Source organism: Salvelinus namaycush, chromosome 32 (assembly GCF_016432855.1).
Source record: "Salvelinus namaycush isolate Seneca chromosome 32, SaNama_1.0, whole genome shotgun sequence".
Taxonomy (NCBI): domain Eukaryota; kingdom Metazoa; phylum Chordata; class Actinopteri; order Salmoniformes; family Salmonidae; genus Salvelinus; species Salvelinus namaycush.
In genome coordinates, this window is record NC_052338.1 from 2681674 (window position 1) to 2700576 (window position 18903).

At 42.4% G+C, this 18903-nt stretch overlaps 2 protein-coding genes across 2 annotated transcripts; both read left to right on the plus strand.

Moving 5' to 3' along the window:
• The first annotated feature begins 1604 nt into the window (after positions 1-1604).
• On the plus strand, positions 1605-7719 carry mrps21 (mitochondrial ribosomal protein S21). Its single transcript, XM_038972402.1, has 2 exons — positions 1605-1720; positions 7101-7719. Exons 1-2 carry the CDS (start codon positions 1638-1640, stop codon positions 7279-7281), a joined length of 264 nt encoding a protein of 87 aa, XP_038828330.1. The 5' UTR covers positions 1605-1637; the 3' UTR covers positions 7282-7719.
• Positions 7720-14692: 6973 nt separating this feature from the next.
• On the plus strand, positions 14693-17418 carry ciarta (circadian associated repressor of transcription a). The gene is made up of 5 exons (XM_038972250.1): positions 14693-14911; positions 15832-16193; positions 16309-16463; positions 16579-16723; positions 16848-17418. The coding sequence occupies exons 2-5, from the start codon at positions 15834-15836 to the stop codon at positions 17262-17264; spliced, it is 1077 nt and encodes a 358-aa protein (XP_038828178.1). The 5' UTR covers positions 14693-14911; positions 15832-15833; the 3' UTR covers positions 17265-17418.
• Positions 17419-18903: the final 1485 nt, after the last annotated feature.

Genomic DNA, 18903 nt, shown 5'->3' on the forward strand with positions numbered 1-18903 from the left:
TTGGTTGCACTCTAGTGAAAATCCTCTCTTCCAAAATCATGACATTAAAGCAACTCACTTTTCATATTGCAATTCAAAAAATCTAGGCGAAAGTGAGCAAATGGGTTTGCGACCACACAATTTGTCAGCCTTTAAAAGTGTTGCATATTTATTTGTCAGCCTTTAAAAGTGTTGCATAGAGATCAAAGTCAAATGGACCCCAACAACAGAGGAGACAGGGTGAGGGTGTAAAATTAAACAACCCTCAATTCAATTTCAAAGGGCTTTATTGGAATGGGAAACATATGTTGACATGAAATAGATAATAAACATAAGTGAAACTATAAAAAAATTACAGAAAACACTACACTCACAAAGAGTTCCAAAAGTATAAAGACATTTCAAGTGTCATATTTCTTTAAACAGTGTTGTAATGATGTGCAAATAGTTAAAGTATTTGTACACCTCTCTCTCTCTCCAAATGTCAAGAGGTAATTACCAACAAATTCTGTCCCGCTGGTTCCGTCTCCTCCACATCCTCTTACAACCCCCCCTCCCTCTCCTCTTCCTCCTGCCAAGAACATTTCAACAAGTCTGGATCAGAACTAATACCCCTGGAAACCTAATACTGTGTATTCTACCAACACAAAAAATTTAACCCAAAACATTTATCTATGTTTGCAGAATATTCCAGTGGTAAACGTTTCTAGCCCCCCCCAAGCTCAATAACATACTTCATCATTTGACTTAGATGGACATTCCCGCACTCACTGTTGGCTGACCTCACCCCCTTTCATCTTTCCCTGAAGAATATGGGAAAGTCCGAAATTGAACCCTATACCCTCCATAGTGCACTACTTTTTACCGAAGACCTTTAATAAGGAGTTCACAATATAGATAATAGGGTGCCACTTGGACTGAGGCTAAGAGGCCCAGCTGAGGACTGAGTTAGATAAAGGAGAGAAGGTCCTCCGAAAAAATGTGAGGACATCTAGTCCCTGTTGTGATGACGACCGGTATTCTGTTTCCCCTGAATGCATTCTCATTTTACAGAAAATAATCACAGAGGAGCAATTGAGGGTAACAGTCATTCCCAATGTAGGAATGTGTCTTTGTGTCTTCATAGGGCAAATTCCATTTCAATTCAGATGTGATGATTGACATTCAATTCAAGAATTGAAAAAAAAGGCTAAACAAATATTATTTTCATGAAATTTATTTTAATTATTGGATGACCTGAACTGATGGACTTAAAACGGAGCTGAGTGTAATGAATATTGCTACATTAATTATGCACTCCATATGGCCATTTTGTGTTGAGAAATGTTAGTAACTGGTGGAAACATTGAAGAAATGTAATGTAATAAAAACAAGACCAGTACCAACATATTGATATAGCTTTTATAAAACAGAGCTACCTGGTTGGTAGTAATTCAATATTTATTGACATGATTATGAAACAAATCTTATTTTGTCGAATCTAATCAAATGTATTTATATTGAGTGCACGACAAAAGTAAAGCATAAGCACAGGATAGGATGTCGATGTAGCGCCATCTACTGTTGAATGCGATTTTCTGATTCCAATTTCATATTAGTGCGGAACATAAGATTTTGTAGTCTTTTGCTTCCACCCGGACGACTGCATCAGTCACAACATGGCGAACCACCTTCGTTTTGTTGCTCGGACGGTGATGGTCAATGAGGGCAATATCGATGCAGCTTACAAGGCTCTAAATAGGTATCGTATTTCCACATGTATTTTTAAGTTACTGAGATAGCTAACGTTAGCTATTGTAAGTCAGCTTATTATTTGAACATCGTCGTTCGAACGTAGCTAACTTGATCAATGTCATTCCGACATGACTTCCGGTGTAGACAGAATCCATACGGTAAACGTTGAATTTGGCGATTTAAACCCAGGAAGCAGACATTCAACTTGCCGTTCGCCAGTTTTTCACGCTTAAATGTCAAAATCCATTCGGTAGGCTACTTACCAAAGGACGGACGATAGTTGCTCAGCGAAACTCTATTATTATAGAGTATGTAACGTTAATTACCAAAAAGCTCTAAATAAGTTTCATGCAACCGAAAAAATGCATCTGGTGAAAGTGAAAATCGCCTTCTGCACCTCCAATAAAATCACAAATTACTGCCACGCACAGGTCCGCGGATCCAACAGCAGGAAAGGTAATTGATTGTATCGCCTAGAACAGTGTATGAACGTAATATAAATTGGTTTTCACCTGCGCTCAACGGAATGCAATAATATTTAATGTAAGTAAGATAGGTAGACAATAGGCTACGTCTTTTCAGTGATATTTATATATTTCTTAATTACATTTTTTTTACTTTTAGATTTGTGTGTATTGTTGCGAATTGTTAGATAATACTGCACTGTTGGAATTAGGACCACAAGCATTTCGCCACACCCGCAATAACATCTGCTAAATATGTGTACGAGACCAATACAATTGGATTTAGGTATGTGGAGACACATTGTACAATATGAGGATGAAATTATAGTCCTAAAAAAGCTTGATGCGCAACTCACTCACCGGCGATGGCCGATCCGCTCGTGCTAAAAGCCTGTCTCTCTCGTTTTACTTAGTAAAAACAATGCTCTTCACTCAATAGGCCTATTTGGAAGTTGATACACTACATGGTCAAATGTATGTTATGTGGACACCCCTTCAAATTAGTGGATTCAACTATTTCAGCCACACTCGTTGATGACAGGTGTATAAAATCGAGCACACAGCCATAGACAAACATTGGCACTAGAATGGCCTGTACTGAAGTGCTCAGTCACTTTCAAAGTGGCACCATCATAGGATGACACCTTTCCAACAAGTCAGTTGTCAGAAACGTCTAGGAGCAACAATGGCTCAGCCGCGAAGTGGTAAGCTCACAAAGGGACCACCGTGTGCTGAAGCTTGTAGCGCGTAAAAAATAATCTGTCCTTGGTTTCAACACTCACTATGGAGTCCCAAATGGCCTCTGGTAGCAACGTTAGCACAAGAACTGCTTGCCGGGAGCATCATGAAATGGGTTTTCATGGCCAAGCAGCCGCACAGAAGCCTAAGATCACCATGCGCAATGCCAAGCATCGGCTAGAGTGGTTTAAAGCTCGCCCCCATTGGACTCTGGAGCAGCGGAAACCTGTTCTCTGAATCACGCTTCACCATCTGGCAGTCCGGCAGCTGATTCTGGGTTTGGCAGATGCCAGGAGACCGCTACCTGTGCGAATACAAAGTGCCAACTGTAAAGTTTGGTTGAGGAGGAATAATGATCTGGGGATGTTCTTCATGGTTCGGACTAGGCCCGTTAGTTCCAGTGAAGGGAAATCTTAACGCTGCAGCATACAATGAAATTCTAGACAATTCTGTGCTTCCAACTTTGTGGCAACAGTTTGGGGAAGGCCCTTCCTGTTTCAGCATGACAAAGCGAGGTCCATACAGAAATGGTTTGTCGAGATTGGTGTGGAAGAACTTGACTGACCTGCACAGAGCCCTGACCTCAACCCCATCGAACACCTTTGGGATGAATTGGAACGCTGACTGCGAAGCCAGGCCAAATCACCCAACATCAGTGCCTGACCTCACTAATGCTTGTGGCTGAATGGAAGCAAGTCCCTGCAGCAATGTTCCAACATCTAGTGGAAAATCTTCCCAGAAGAGTGGAGATTGTTCTAGCAGAAAAGGGGGGATCAACTCCATATTAATGAATTTGTAATGAGATGTTTGACGAGCAGGTGTCCACATACTTTTGCTTACGTAGTGTATTTGTTAGCCTACTGACAGATATTTGTCTTCACTTTTCAGCAGGAGCCATTTGCTTTCCAATCTGTGTTTCCCCGCGATTGTGTGAAACCTGAATGTGACCCCCCCCCCGCCCTCCGTTTAATCTCCGAACTGCCTCTACGCTAGCCCAAAAGGAACACCTATGTGAGAATGCTATTCATTGACTACAGCTCAGCATTCAACACCATAGTGCCCTCAAAGCTCATCACTAAGCTAAGGACCCTGGGACTAAACACCTCCTTCTGCAACTGGTGGTAAGGGTAGGTAACAACACATCCGCCACGCTGATCCTCAACACGGGGGCCCCTCAGGGGTGCGGCTCAGTCCCCTCCTGTACTCCCTGTTCACTCATGACTGCATGGCCAGGCATGACTCCAACACCATCATCAAGTTTGCCCATGACACAACAGTGGCAGGCCTGATCACCGACAACGATGAGACAGCCTATAGGGAGGAGGTCAGAGACCTGGCCGTGTGATGCCAGGACAACAACTTCTCCCTCAACAGGATCAAGACAAAGGAGATGATTGTGGACTACAGGAAAAGGAGGACCGAGCACGCCCCCATTCTCATTGACGGGGCTGTAGTGGAGCAGGTTGAGCGCTTCAAGTTCCTTGGCGTCCACATCACCAACAAACTAACATGGTCCAAGCACACCAAGACAGTCGTGAAAAGGACACGACAGCGCCTATTCCCCCTCAGGAGACTGAAAACATTTGGCATGGGTCTCAGATCCTCAAAAGGTTCTAGAGCTGCAACATCAGGAGCATCCTGACTGGTTGCATCACTGCCTGGTACGGCAACTGCTCGGCCTCCGACCGCAAGGCACTACAGAGGATAGTGCGTACGGCCCAGTACATCCCTGGGGCCAAGCTTCCTGCCATCCAGGACCTCTTTACCAGGCGGTGTCAGAGGAAGGCCCTAAAAATTGTCAAAGACTCCAACCACCCTAGTCATAGACTGTTCTCTCTGCTACCGCACGGCAAGCGGTACCTGAGTGCCAAGTCTAGGTCTAAGAGGCTTATTAACAGCTTCTAGCCCTAAGCCATAAGACTACTGAACAGCTAATCAAAGGGCTACCCAGACCCCACTTACACTGCTGCTACTCTTTTTATTATCTGTGCATAGTCACTTTAACTCTACCTACAGGTACATATTACCTCTGTTACCTCGACTAACCGGTGCCCCCGCACATTGGCTCTGTACCGGTACCCCCTGTATATAGCCTTGCTATTGTTATTTTACTGCTGCTGTTTAATTATTTGTTACTTGTATTTGACATTTTTTACTTGTTTTTCTTAACTTCTTAAAGCATTGTTGGTTAAGGGCTTGTAAGTAAGCATTTCACTCTAAGGTCTACATCTGTTGTATTCTCCGCGTGTTACAAATAACATTTGATTTGATGCCGTTCACTGACAGATTTGCCCGACTGTAGGCATGCTTTGTGATTGGGCTACACATAATCCACAGCTAGGCAATACATTTTTTTTTAAAAGCTCTTGATTCTGTGGCTAAATGATAAATGATAGGCCTACTCCTGCTGTAGTATTCTGAACTGTTGAATTTGTTTTTGAACAGACAGCAGTAGTTCTATGACTTTGTTAAATGTACCGTAATTTCCGGACTATAAGCCACTACTTTTTTCCCACGCTATGAACCTCGCGGTTTATACAATGACGCGGCTAATTTATTATTATAATTTTTTTTCACAGGATTCACGCTGCCAAAAAATTGAGCACCGTCACATAATGTCACGTAAATCGAGCGCGCTCAAACTTCCCATCATTCTGATTACGGTAGTCATTTTGTCACCCTCATCATGGCAAAGACACGGAGAAATGCATATGATGCAGCTTTCAAGTTGAAGGCGATCGATCTGGCTGTTGGAAAAGGAAATAGAGCTGCTGCACGGGAGCTTGGCCTTAATGAGTCGATGATAAGACGTTGGAAACAGCAGCGTGAGGAACTGACGCTGACAACAAAAGCTTTCAGAGAAGAAAAGCAGATGGCCCGAACTAGAAAATGAGCTTGAAGACTGGGTCAACACACAGAGAGCAGACGGCCGAGGTGTTTCAACTGTGCAGATCCGACTGAAAGCCAAAACAATCGCCACCGCAATGAAGTATGACTTTCTTGGTAGGCTACTGTTTACTGCTATTTTTTTTAATTTTTGTTACAAGCCGTGTTTCGTTTAAAAGCCTATTTATTTTTGTTACAAGCCATGTTTCGTTTAAAGGCTGTGTAAAGTTCATTTGTTTCAATGTACCGGTAGGCACTTGCGGCTTATAGACGTGTGCGGTTTATTTATGTACAAAATACATATTTTTTTTTAAATTCAGTGGGTACGGCTTATTTTCAGGTGCGCTTAATAGTCCAGCAATTACGGTATTTCAATTCATCAGGGGTCAATTCATCAGCACCTCCAGCACCCCGCTATGCTATAAGGACATAAATGAAGTGCAGAGCTGGAGAGAGAAGAGTTGCAGGCTCATGTCTATCAGAGCAGAGAGAGGGAGCAATGTCATATAATGTGAATCTCATTCTAGTTCTGTGAGCGACACGGCCACGCGTTGGTCTATAGGTAAAAATGTTGTTTAAACAAACCCGTGCCGGCACAACACAAATAAAAAATGTTGAATAACAGGCACCTTTTCACTTTTTTTTTTTTTTTTGCGAGCATGATAATTAGGAGGCAACTTGAATTAACTCTGATTGCTTTTATTAAAAATTTTACATTGCAAACAGTCCCAATAATTGTTCATGCCACGAGGTACCGGATTATGGCAAATGGGTTCTGGATCGAAACAGTCCAAAACTGAGCGCTGCCAGATCCTGTTCTCAAATTAGCGAACTGAAGATTTAGCTTGCTACTGTGTTCACGATCACCAAATCAGTATCGCCCAAAATTGCTACCGTCGAGGAGGGGCTATTTTCTACTGCTTTCCCTCCCTTCCTGCTTGGTTGCCTACCTTTCCCTAAGACTCTCCATTCCCTCTTGCATATTAGAAATTTTGATTATTTTTTTTACCTAAAGCCCGTGGCTTTAATGTTCTGATACATTGTATTTTAAGACTAGTTAAGTCCCATGATAACCCCCTTATGTCTTGTTATCCGTGCATGATGCTGACTAAAAAAACAGACATTTGAGATGGATTCATATTTCCTACTACTCAGAGACCTATTATACGCCTTTTAATAAGACGCATAATAGCTAACACATCCTCATGTCAAAGAATACAATATTTTACATGGAAGGTATACAGGTGTGGGCCTACTTCTAACCCATTTCTCTCTGCTCTCTCATTTTACACCCTTAAGAGTGCTGTCTGTGGACGGAATTATCGAAACGGTGAAACGAAAGCGCTACTATGAGAAGCCATGTCGGCGCAGGCAGCGAGAGAACTACGAGAACTGCAAGAGGATCTATCATTCTGAAATGGCCAGGAAGATCTCCTTCATCTCCCGGACGCAAAGACGAGACCCCTGGGTCGGCTCCTAGATGGAGGGCTATGTTCCGTCCGTGCGAAGAGGACAGTTAGGAGTAAGAGCTCACTGAGTTAGCACTACCCAGCTGGAAGATGGAAGGGGAAAGAAAAGTCCTCTGAAGGGAACTTCAATAAACCGGATCCAACTAGATTTGTATTCCACAATCCAAAGGGTTAGGGTTAGTGGCTGACACTTTGAAAAATTGTTCATCATCGAAATGATGTCGTCTGTTTTGAATGGTAATTTTCCCTGTTCATTATAGCACAGTGTGCCAGAGGCGAGCATGTCTGTCTTGTTTGAGAAATGAAACCTTCATTCTTGTTTGAAACGAGACAGTAACTATTTACATGAAAGTATTGTTAACATTTTAGACACAAAGCCAAATTTATGTTTCGCACCTGGATCAAAAGTTGTGGTAATACTGAAGTTAAATAAATTGTCTCATTGTGTACGTTTGTTTCTAGTACGTTTTGTTTCTGAGATTAAATGAACCAATTTTGCTTGCGCCCACCACTTATTTTTGTTAGTTTTGTGCCATATTGCACTATTTTGAGGTAAGCCATGTTCTATAAATGAAAACGTCCTTTATACAATGCTTTTTTAGAGTATTGTAAAAAAGAATGGCATTTGTTTTGGGATGAACAAACAATTTATAGATTAGGTTGCAAATTGATAACAATATATTCATTTTAAAAGGAGAATTTGAACAACAGTGTAATTATGCATGACAGCAGGATATCAGTCTCCTAAGACATTGGCTTCATCCCAAATTGTACCCTATTTCCTGTATAGTGCACCCCTTAATGGTCCATTTAAGTCCATTCCTTGCCAGAGATGCATAAACTATGGACGGGTTGTCACATCCACTGGTTTCTCTAAATGGGGGCCCCCAATGTGAGCTCGTGCTCTAGCGCCCATAAAAGCAAAAGCACTTGCTGCCCTGCAGAGGTTGCTGGCCAGAGCAAATCGTCTTGGCATTGTGGAGTAGGGCAATAAATTATCTATGATGGATTTGCAAGTTTTTCGGTTGGCGGCTGACCTACCTCCAATAGAGAAGTGGCGGAAGTCAGAATCAATGATTTTGGAAAGCGGGCTATAGATAGACTATAATAAAAATTGTGGAGACTGTTTAAAAGGTAAATCTACAACATGTTGGCCACTCATTTCAAGCAATGTCTCATGATACACTTGTCTCAAGAAATTGCCTGAAATTCTGATATTCTTATTGTTTCAAATAAAATATTATTTGTTACATACGCAGCGCCACTCGGGCACTTCATCTCAGTGCAAGAGGCGTCACTACAGTCCCTGGTTCGAATCCAGGCTGAATCACATCCGGACGTTATTGGGAGTCCCATAGGGCGGCGCACAATTGGCCCAAAGTCATCCGGGTTTGGCTGGGGTAGGCCGTCATTGTAAATAAGAATTTGTTCTTAAACTGACTTGCCTAGTTAAATAAAGGTTAAATAAATACAAATATGTTTTGCTTATGTTAACACAGGTGTAGCGAAATGCTTATGTTTGCAAATAAAAAACATTTAAAGAAAATAATTAACAAATATAAGAATGAGCAATCTGAGTCCGGTATATAACTAGTGCCTTGATGAGGGGGAAAACTATTTAATCCATTTTAGAATAAGGCTGTAACGTAACAGAATGTGGAAAAAGTCAAGGGGTCTGAATACTTTCCGAAGGTACTGTATATGTGTATAGACATTATGGACAGTATATGAGTAGAAAAGGTGTGTACAGCAGTAATTATATAGGATGAGCCTTAACTAGAATACAGTATATGCATATGAAGTGGGTAAAACGGTGTGTAAAATTATATTGTAGTAACCAGTGGTCAATAACTTTGTACATACAGCAGCAGTCTCGAAGGTGCAGGGTTGAGTATCGGGTGTTGGCCAGCTAGTAACAGGGACTCAATTCAAGGAAGGGTACTGGGCGGAGGCCAGCTAGTGGTGACTATTTAACAGTCTGGTGGCCTGGAGATAGAAGCTGTTTTTCAGTCTCTCTGTCCCAGGGTTGATGCGCCTGTACTGTCTCTGCCTTATAGATAGCGGGGTGAACAGGCAGACACTAGGCCCTCAAAAACCTGCAGACACTAGGCCCTCAATGGAATGAGTTTGACACCCCTGGTCTAGGGTGTTGGGTAAGGTGGATGTGATATGATCCTTAACTAGCCTCTCAAAATACTCCATGATGACAGAAGTGAGTGTTACAGGGCGAGACGATAGTCATTTAGTGCCGTTACCTTCACTTTCTTGGGTACAGGGACAACGGTGTACATCTTGAAGCAAGTGGGGACAAAAGACTGGGATAGAGAGAGATTGAATATGTCTGTAAACACTCCATAAGAACATTGTGGAAGGACCTCCAAATATAATTAGGCCTGTTCATTTCTGGATCAGATGATATGTTTTAGGAATGGTTGGGTCATCACAAAAATGTAAATGGCTATTATAGGGTATAATTTATCTACACCAATGGTACCCAAACTTTCTATAGTCCCTACCCCTTCAAACATTCAACCTCCAGCTGCGTACCCCCTCTAGCACCAGGGTCAGCGCACTCTCAAATGTTGTTTTGCCATCATTGTAAGCCTGCCACACACACACTATAAGATACATTTGTTAAACATAAGAATGAGTGTTTTTGTCACAACCCAGCTCATGGGAAGTGACAAAGAGCTCTTACAGGACCAGGGTACAAATAATAATATAATAATCCATAATTTCTCTTTATTTAGCCATCTTACATATTAAACGTAATTTGTTCATCAGAAATTGTGAATAACTAAGGCCTCCCGGGTGGCGCAGTGGTCTAGGGCACTGCATCGCAGTGCTAGCTGCGCCACCAGAGTCTCTGGGTTCCCGCCCAGGCTCTGTCGCAGCCGGCTGCGACCGGGAGGTCCGTGGGGCGACGCACAATTGGCCTAGCGTCGGTTTGGCCGGTAGGGATATCCTTGTCTCATCGCGCTCCAGCGACTCCTGTGGGGGGCCGGGCGCAGTGTGCGCTAACCAAGGGGGCCAGGTGCACGGCGTTTCCTCCGACACATTGGTGCGGCTGGCTTCCGGGTTGGAGGCGCGCTGTGTTAAGAAGCAGTGCGGCTTGGTTGGGTTGTGCTTCGGAGGACGCATGGCTTTCGATCTTCGTCTCTCCCGAGCCTGTACGGGAGTTGTAGCGATGAGACAAGATAGTAATTACTAGCGATTGGATACCATGAAAATTGGGGAGAAAAGGGGATAAAAAATGTTTTAAAAATGTATTTAAAAAAAAAAGAAATTGTGAATAACTCACCACAGGTTAATGAGAAGGGTGTGCTTGAAAGGATGTTGGGTTGTATTGGAGAGAGTCTCAGTCTTAAATCATTTTCCACACACAAGTCTGTGCCTGTATTTAGTTTTCATGCTAGCGAGGGCCGAGAATCCACTCTCACATAGGTACGAGGTTGTCTCTGTGTCTTATCAGCACGATTTGCCCAATCCAGCCCAATCCAGAAATCTGGCAGTGGCTTCTGATTAAGTGGACTGGAGGCAGGGCATGAAAGGGATAACGAATCCAGTTGTTTGTGTCGTCTGTTTTGGGAAAGAACCTGCGTAATTGCGCACCCAGCTCACTCAGGTGCTTCGCTATATCACATTTGACATTGTCTGTAAGCTTGAGTTCATTTGCACACAAAAAAATCCTACAATAATGGAAAGACCTGTGTGTTGTCCTTGTTAATGCAGACAGGAAAGAGCTCCAACTTCTTAATCATGGCCTCAATTTTGTCCTGCACATTGAATATAGTTGCGGAGTCCCTGTAATCCTAGATTCAGATTATTCAGGCGAGAAAAAACATCACCCAGATAGGCCAGTCGTGTGAGAAACTGGTCATCATGCAAGCGGTCAGACAAGTGAGAATTATGGTCAGTAAAGAACTTTAAGCTCGTCTCTCAACTTAAAAAAACGTGTCAATACGTTGCCCCTTGATAACCAGCGCACTTCTGTATGTTGTAAAGTGTTACATGGTCGCTGCCTATATCATTGCATAATGCAGAAAATACACGAGAGTTCAGGGGCCTTGCTTTAACAAAGTTAACCATTTTCACTGTAGTGTCCAAAACGTCTTTCAAGCTGTCAGGCATTCCCTTGGCAGCAAGAGCCTCTCGTGAATGCTGCAGTGTACCCAAGTGGCGTCGGGAGCAACTGCTTGCACGCGCGTTACCACTCCACTATGTCTCCCTGTCATGGCTTTTGCGCCATCAGTACAGATAGCAACACCACTTGACCACCAAAGTCCGTTTGATGTCACAAAGCTGTCCAGTACTTTAAAAATATCCTCTCATGTTGTCCTGGTTTCCAGTGGTTTGCAGAAGAGGATGTCTTCCTTAATTGACCGTCCATAAACGTAACGGACATATACTAGGAGCTGTGCCAGGCCCGCCACTTCTGACTCATCCAGCTGTAACGCATATAATTCACTGGCTTGTATGCGAATAAGTCCTCCACAATAGTATGGGAATTGCCTGTCCTAGCCACTCTGTAGCTCACCATATAAGACGCTTCTAGCCCCTTCTTATTAATGGTATCTGTTGCTTTTATACATGTCTTACTACTCAAAAGTCGTCTTTATTTTGCTAAACAAAACTGCTGTGGCTTATTTTTCAAATTGTCATGTTTAGTTTCTAAATGTCTGCGCAAGAGTGAAGGTTTCCCGTGAGAGAGTAACGGTTAATGTGATTGGATGCTAATTATTTGACTAGGCTACCTGTATTTGACATTGTGTTGTTATTTCGCTGAATACTAGATGGTTGAATTTTATTTTTGGCAGTGAAACGAGGCTACCAAATGTACGTATAGCCCGTTGGAAATATAAATGTACTGTTTGAAAATGTGAAGAAAAAAAAGATATATATTTAAATGTGAATCATATTTTTATTTGGCGTACCCCTGACTGCGTTGTGTGTACTTGGGAATACCTGATCTACACTAATTAAAGGTGCACTATGCAAAAATCACTCATATCCTTCTTGCTAAAATTCTAATAGTTTTCCTAATTTCAGTTTGTGACAAAACAAGCAAGCAGAGTGTCGAGAATCATTGTACCGTCTAAACCGCTGTGAAATATATTTTCCTTAACAAAAAATATTGTATTTTCAGCTGTTTGAAGCTGGTGTACAAAACATAAAGTAATAGACACAAAAACGAAACTTAAGAACGGGGAGCACAGAAAAAGAAGCACATCGAACAGATCTACAGTTTCTTAGACTTGCTTTCAACGAGAATGACATATATATAACTAAAATGTCTATGTGAATTTGGTTGGGTTGTCCAAAACATTACATATTGCAGCTTTAACAAAGATACACTAAATGGGGAGTAAACATGCATGGTAGTTTTGGACAAATCCAGAATATGCATGCCTACCCCACGAGAACAAAATGTTAACTAACTACTAAATTCAGCAAAAAAAGAAACATCCCTTTTTCAGGACCCTGTCTTTCAAAGATAATTTGTAAAAATCCAAGTAACTTCACAGATCTTCATTGTAAAGGGTTTAAACACTGTTTCCCATGATTGTTCAATGAACCACAAATAATTAATGAACATGCACCTGTGGAACGGTTGTTAAGACACTAACAACTTACAGACGGTAGGCAATTAAGGTCAAAGTTAGGAAAACTTAGGACACTAAAGAGGCCTTTCTACTGACTGAAAAACACCAAAAGAAAGATGTCTCTGCTCATCTGCGTGAACGTGCCTTAGGCATGCATGCTGCAAGGAGGCATGAGGACTGCAGATGTGGCCAGGGTAATAAATTGCAATGTCTGTACTAATGAGACTCCTAAGACAGCCCTACAGGGAGACAGGACGGACAGCTGATCATCCTCGCAGTGGCAGGCCACGTGTAACAACACCTGCACAGGATCGGTACATAGGAAAATCACACCTGTGGGACAGGTACAGGATGGCAACAACATCTGCCCGAGTTACACTAGGAACGCACAATCCCTCCATCAGTGCTCAGACTGTCCGCAATAGGCTGAGAGAGGCTAGACTGAAGGCTTGTAGCCCTGTTGTAAGGCAGGTCCTCACCAGACATCACTGGCAACAACGTCGCCTATGGGCACAAACCCACCGTCGCTGGACCAGACAGGAAAGGCAAAAAGAGCTCTTCACTGACGAGTCGCGGTTTTGTCTCACCAGGGATGATGGTCGGATTCACGTTTATCGTCGAAGGAATGAGTGTTACACCGAGGCCTGTACTCTGGAGCGGGATCGATTTGTAGGTGGAGGGTCCGTCGTGGTCTGGGGCGGTGTGTCACAGCATCATGGGACTGAGCTTGTTGTCATCGCAGGCAATCTCAACGCTGTGCGTTACAGGGAAGACATCCTCCTCCCTCATGTGGTACCCTTCCTGCAGGCTCATCCTGACATGACCCTCCAGCATGACAATGCCACCAGCCATACTGCTCGTTCTGTGCGTAATTTCCTGCAAGACAGGAATGTCAGTGTTCTGCCATGGCCAGCGAAGAGCCCGGATCTCAATCCCATTCAGCACGTCTGGGACCTGTTTGATCGGAGGGTGAGGGCTAGGGCCATTGCCCCCAGAAATGTCCAGAAACTTGCAGGTGCCTTGGTGGAAGAGTGGGGTAACATCTCACAGCAAGAATTGGCAAATCTGGTGCAGTCCATGAGGAGATGCACTGCAGTACTTAATGCAGCTGGTGGCCACACCAGATACTGACTGTTACTTTTGATTTTAACCCCCCCCCCCCCCCCCCTTTGTTCAGGGACACATAATTCAATTTATGTTAGTCACATGTCTGTGGAACTTGTTAAGTTTCTGTCTCAGTTGTTGAATCTTGTTATGTTCATACAAATATTTACAAGTGTTAAATTTGCTGAAAATAAACGCACTTGACAGTGAGAGGACATTTCTTTTTTTGCTGAGTTTAGTTGGTAGCCACTCTAACTCGACCATTATCCAATTATGAATTGCCCCAGCTCTGGTGCGTCATCATCAGGCTGATCCATAGCTGATGACATCAGTTGTTGTCCAGTGTTCTACACGTGGAGTCTGAAACCGTAAGTACCATCTAATCACTAGCCTTACATTATGATAATGCAGGACAGGACACCTCAGCCACACTATATAAACCGTGTGGTTACTGCCTCGTGTTTTCCCTTGCTGACTATACAGCCACAGCCTTCCACACGTCTGACACGTGCAGTGAGAGAAAAGCGTGACAAGTAAGTTACTGGCCAATCAGTATTTATGTAGTCACTGAGTGGTTATATTCTCAACCAATGAGAGCGTTTTTGTACCAAGTGCTAACCAATCGTGGCCGTGCACACAGTTCAGCACGTGTAGCGCATGGTAGCAATTCACATGTTGCCCCTCGCTGTACTGAGGACTGAAAGGTAAACGGAATTTGAAAGGAGGAAAAGGAGGAAACAGTACTGAGACGTTGAGAATAGAGGACTCTAACAACTGTAGCGCGCAATCAACATCAGTGTTTGTCATATATATATTTTTTTTTAAATAAGATCTTGTCAGAATTGTAATAGGAGAAGGAAATAGCAAATATTCAACTAGTTATCCATTTGACTGTTTTATTTTATTGTCTTGATATCGGCTTCATCCTAAAAAGGTAAGAGATATATCGGCTATAGCCTACTGTGCCTTATGTTTTTCTTTCGAGTTTTTTTCCCCTAGTCCTATTTTAACTCGATTTGAACTGTCAAATGTGCACTGTTGGTTACAATAATTAAGCAAATAGTAAAATAATTATTGGTTGTGCCTGAAGTATGCGCTGGTTCAGGATCAGCTTTCCCAGCTCTAGCCCGAACCTTCCTTTGGTTAACGCCTCAAACCAACCTGGAATCAGTATATGGCATTAGTTATCTCAATGTATGTCATCTATATATTATTTAAGAACTTTAATACAGTATAGACTAATTTAAAGAAAAGGCATAGGGGATTTATGAGAAGCGTTCAATGAACATTGACAACTTTATAATGCGTGAAACAATGTAGTGTAATGCAGCCTCTGGCCTTTTGTTTCAGGATAGTCAATTAGTTTGATGTTAAACTGGTCAGATGTTTGAAATGTAACTAATAGCTGACATAAAATCCTAGAGCGATACAGCCAAATCCCACTGGACAGGGTGCGTCACACCCCCACACAGCACACGATCACATGTATAGATAGCAACGCAACAGCTCGTGGAGTTTGAACCAATATCAGTCACTAACAGCATTCCTTCTTGAATATTTATTAGGGGACACACCTACTAGTATTCTGGAACGTGATGTGAAACTCATGCATTTGCGTTGTTATTGTTTTTTATTTGTTATTGTTTTTTTATCGATCGTTTTTTCATTTAAATTGTGATATAGGTATGTCTATGACTATGTCATTTTGTTAAAGGGGGGTTTTACTACATTACTACATGCCGGACTTGTTGTAATGCCTAGGTCACCATTAACTCTACATCAGTTACTCTGAGGTATGTCTAATTGTAATATCCATTGGGACTGACCTGGTCTGTTCTCTCTCTCTCTCTCCAGGGATGCATTTGTTGAGCATGTCCACCAAATGGCCGTCCTACGACTCCCGCTCCTCCACCCCCAGCTTCCTCCTCAGTGAGAGCGACGCGACGGAGGATGAGGCAGACATTGATGTCTTCACCTCCGAAAGCGAGGGAGATAGCTCAGGGGTTGGCAAGACCTGCTCAGTACCCTTCTCCCTGGCCGGGGGTGGCGAGGCAGCCCCTAGGTTACACTGGTCCATGGCTGGGAGTGGACAAGCGGAATGCTTTCCCCACACCACCATCTACCCATCCATGGTGGCTTCCTCTTGCAGTGCTGCATTCTACACAAAGGAAAGCACAGAGGAGACAACGCAAGGAGACCTGGCCTTCGCTCAGAAAGTGAGTTTTGTTTATTTAAAGACTGATTTAAACATACTTTGTTACTGATTTTCTCACCCAGGGACATTATCAGACAGTAGATGTTGATGTTTTCTGTTTCCCTTCGCTCTCCTAGTGTTCAGAGCTACAAAAGTTTATCAGACCCCTGTTGGAGCTTCTGAATGGACTCAAGACGGGGAGATTTGAGAGAGGACTTAACAGTTTCCAGTCGAGCGTTGCCATCGACAGACTACAGAGGATCCTGGGTATTCTTCAGAAACCTGACATGGGGTAAGCAAACCATCTTGTGTATAGCTAGCAGTAACTTATGGTGTAGTCACACATTTACTTTAAGTGTTTCATGTCGTAACATGTTATTAATGACAGTACTCCTCTTTTTCCACAGAGAGAAATTCCTCCGCACCCTCCTGCAGGTAGAGATGATGCTGAAGATGTGGTTCCCCCATGTGACCCCTGTCGCTGCCACCCAGAACCCCACACCCAGTCTTCCGCCACGATGGCACCAAAATCAGCTGTGTATGCCAGTCAAAGTGGGTCTCTTACTGCTCTAGCTATCACTGTTTCATATGTAATTGTCATAATGATTCCCACAGCAATCTATAATATGTAAGACTTGTATCTAATTTATGTTTTTCTTCACTCTTGCTCCATCAGAAGCGCAAGCTTAGCTGGTTGGACTCTGATTTCCCCAGTGCCGCCCCACCCAGCTGCAAGCGCCTGCAGCGTGAGGACAACTACCAGGAAGTGACCTCACAAGACTTTAGCCTTTTGAACACAGACACTTATAGCCCGTCATGTCTGACTGTCAGCAGGAGAAGAAAGGGAAATAAGAGGCTTGACATTTCACCTTGCTCTGCATGTGGTAGCCCAGCCACACAAGACAGCCGTGTCTCCTCAACCCATCTGGTGTTTCACTCACATCAGTTCTCCCTCCATGGACATCAGCCACGGAGATGCCACAGCGGGCCTGGCACAGTGAAGACACAGACCAATATTACATCAGTGGGAATCCAAAGGAGGAGTCAATCTATCCCCACATTACTAAGGTCTATGAAACAAGAGCTGGAGTAGAAGCACAGACACATAAAAGTGGACATAAAACTGAACTCTGAACTCATTGTACCTTTTAACCATCTTTCATTTTTCATTTTTTTACTGAAATTTACCTGGGAATATTTTTTATGGTTGATGTGATAAAGCAGTGTTGAGTAATAAATAAATAAATAAAAATATATATATACTGTTACATTTTTATTTTATTTTAGACTTGTCAACAAAAATAGACATACAGTCCAATCACATGAAATACACTATACACGAATAAAAGATTGATGGAATACCTCTAACCTAACATCAACTCACAGTTATGAGTAGTATTAATAGTAGTACATCTTAAAACATGGACAATACAATGAAAAACAATACAAGAACCTGGTAATCCTTTAGCTGATGCAGCACAGTGAAAAAAGGCAGCTGAGTGTATAAGGCTTGCTATACCACCTCATTGATTGTAAACCATAACATACAACTGGCACTAAACCACTGCCAACCAGTGGCAACAAAACCATGTATTTATTACACAGTTTAATGTAACTATTGACTAAATCCACCTCAGTGTGAATACTAACTACCCTAGTAGCATACAACTGGAATGAAGGCAACCATTAGGAACTACAAAAGAGGAGAAATAACAACTATGTTAGATTTATTGTATTTCTCATAAAATGGGTCTGTTCTAGAAGAACCTGGATGCAGACTAGAGCCAGGGATTCCCTATTACATTCTAATTGGCTTTATAACTCTATTTATTTGATAGTATACATTTATCATCCTTTACTTTTTGATACATTTGATGTCAGGTTTATTCTACGGTGTGAAAATAAAAATATTTTGAGGAATACGTCACTGCCCAAAAACGATTTGCACATGAGTATTTGACTTTCGATAACAAAGGACATTCCACCTTATTGATAAATGTTACTATTGTGATGACGCCAAACACCTCATTTTTTTTTATCTTCCAGGAATGTTTCTATTGGATTGGGAGAAAATCCATAAAAAGTATTTCATTAGGCCATTTGGGTATTTGAACCACAATGTTTTTGCTGAGCAAATATCATTCATGTCGAAATGCCACTTTATCCCTGGCCACTTTCAGAGAGTCGCTCTTGAGTTGTAACTACCTCGATGGGAGTAGGCAGGAAACCAAGAATAACTGGGTACTGACTTGATCTGCCAACTTAAAGAAGATTTCTTGATAAAAACGAATACAGACAACTGAAGCTGGTAGTATGTGTTATTGTTCCTAACCGTGCCAGGGAAGGCCCAGGTCGTTGGACAGCATAGGAGAGAGATCACTGCAGTTGTAAATACAGGTAACTGTGTTGAGGCAATGCACAACCCTTCCTAAAAACTGGTCATACATCAGCCAATTGTGGAGTTGTTTATTTAGATATTTCGCTTGAGGAAATACTGCAATTTCATGTGATGTTTTTGGTGTATGTAGCCTAATGCTCCTGCTTAATTAATAGTGTCCCGTGTGGCTCAGTTGGTAGAGCATGGTGCTTGCAACACCTGGAGAAGCGTGTCTGTTAAATGACTAAAGTGTAACATTAAAAAAATCGAAAATAAAATGGACATTTCCACATAAATAGGGCCTATGTTTTGGACATTTTCTCTGTTTATCAAAAGAGGACAAATGGTTAGGCTG

Bases quoted from the DNA above. Each gene is read 5' to 3' on its own strand.
- mrps21 (XM_038972402.1), top strand. From the start codon at position 1,638: ATGGCGAACCACCTTCGTTTTGTTGCTCGGACGGTGATGGTCAATGAG. The intron at 1,721-7,100 runs GTATCGTATTTC...TACACCCTTAAG, and splicing joins GCTTACAAGGCTCTAAATAG to AGTGCTGTCTGTGGACGGAA.
- ciarta (XM_038972250.1), top strand. From the start codon at position 15,834: ATGCATTTGTTGAGCATGTCCACCAAATGGCCGTCCTACGACTCCCGC. The intron at 16,194-16,308 runs GTGAGTTTTGTT...TCGCTCTCCTAG, and splicing joins ACCTGGCCTTCGCTCAGAAA to TGTTCAGAGCTACAAAAGTT. The intron at 16,464-16,578 runs GTAAGCAAACCA...CTTTTTCCACAG, and splicing joins CTTCAGAAACCTGACATGGG to AGAGAAATTCCTCCGCACCC.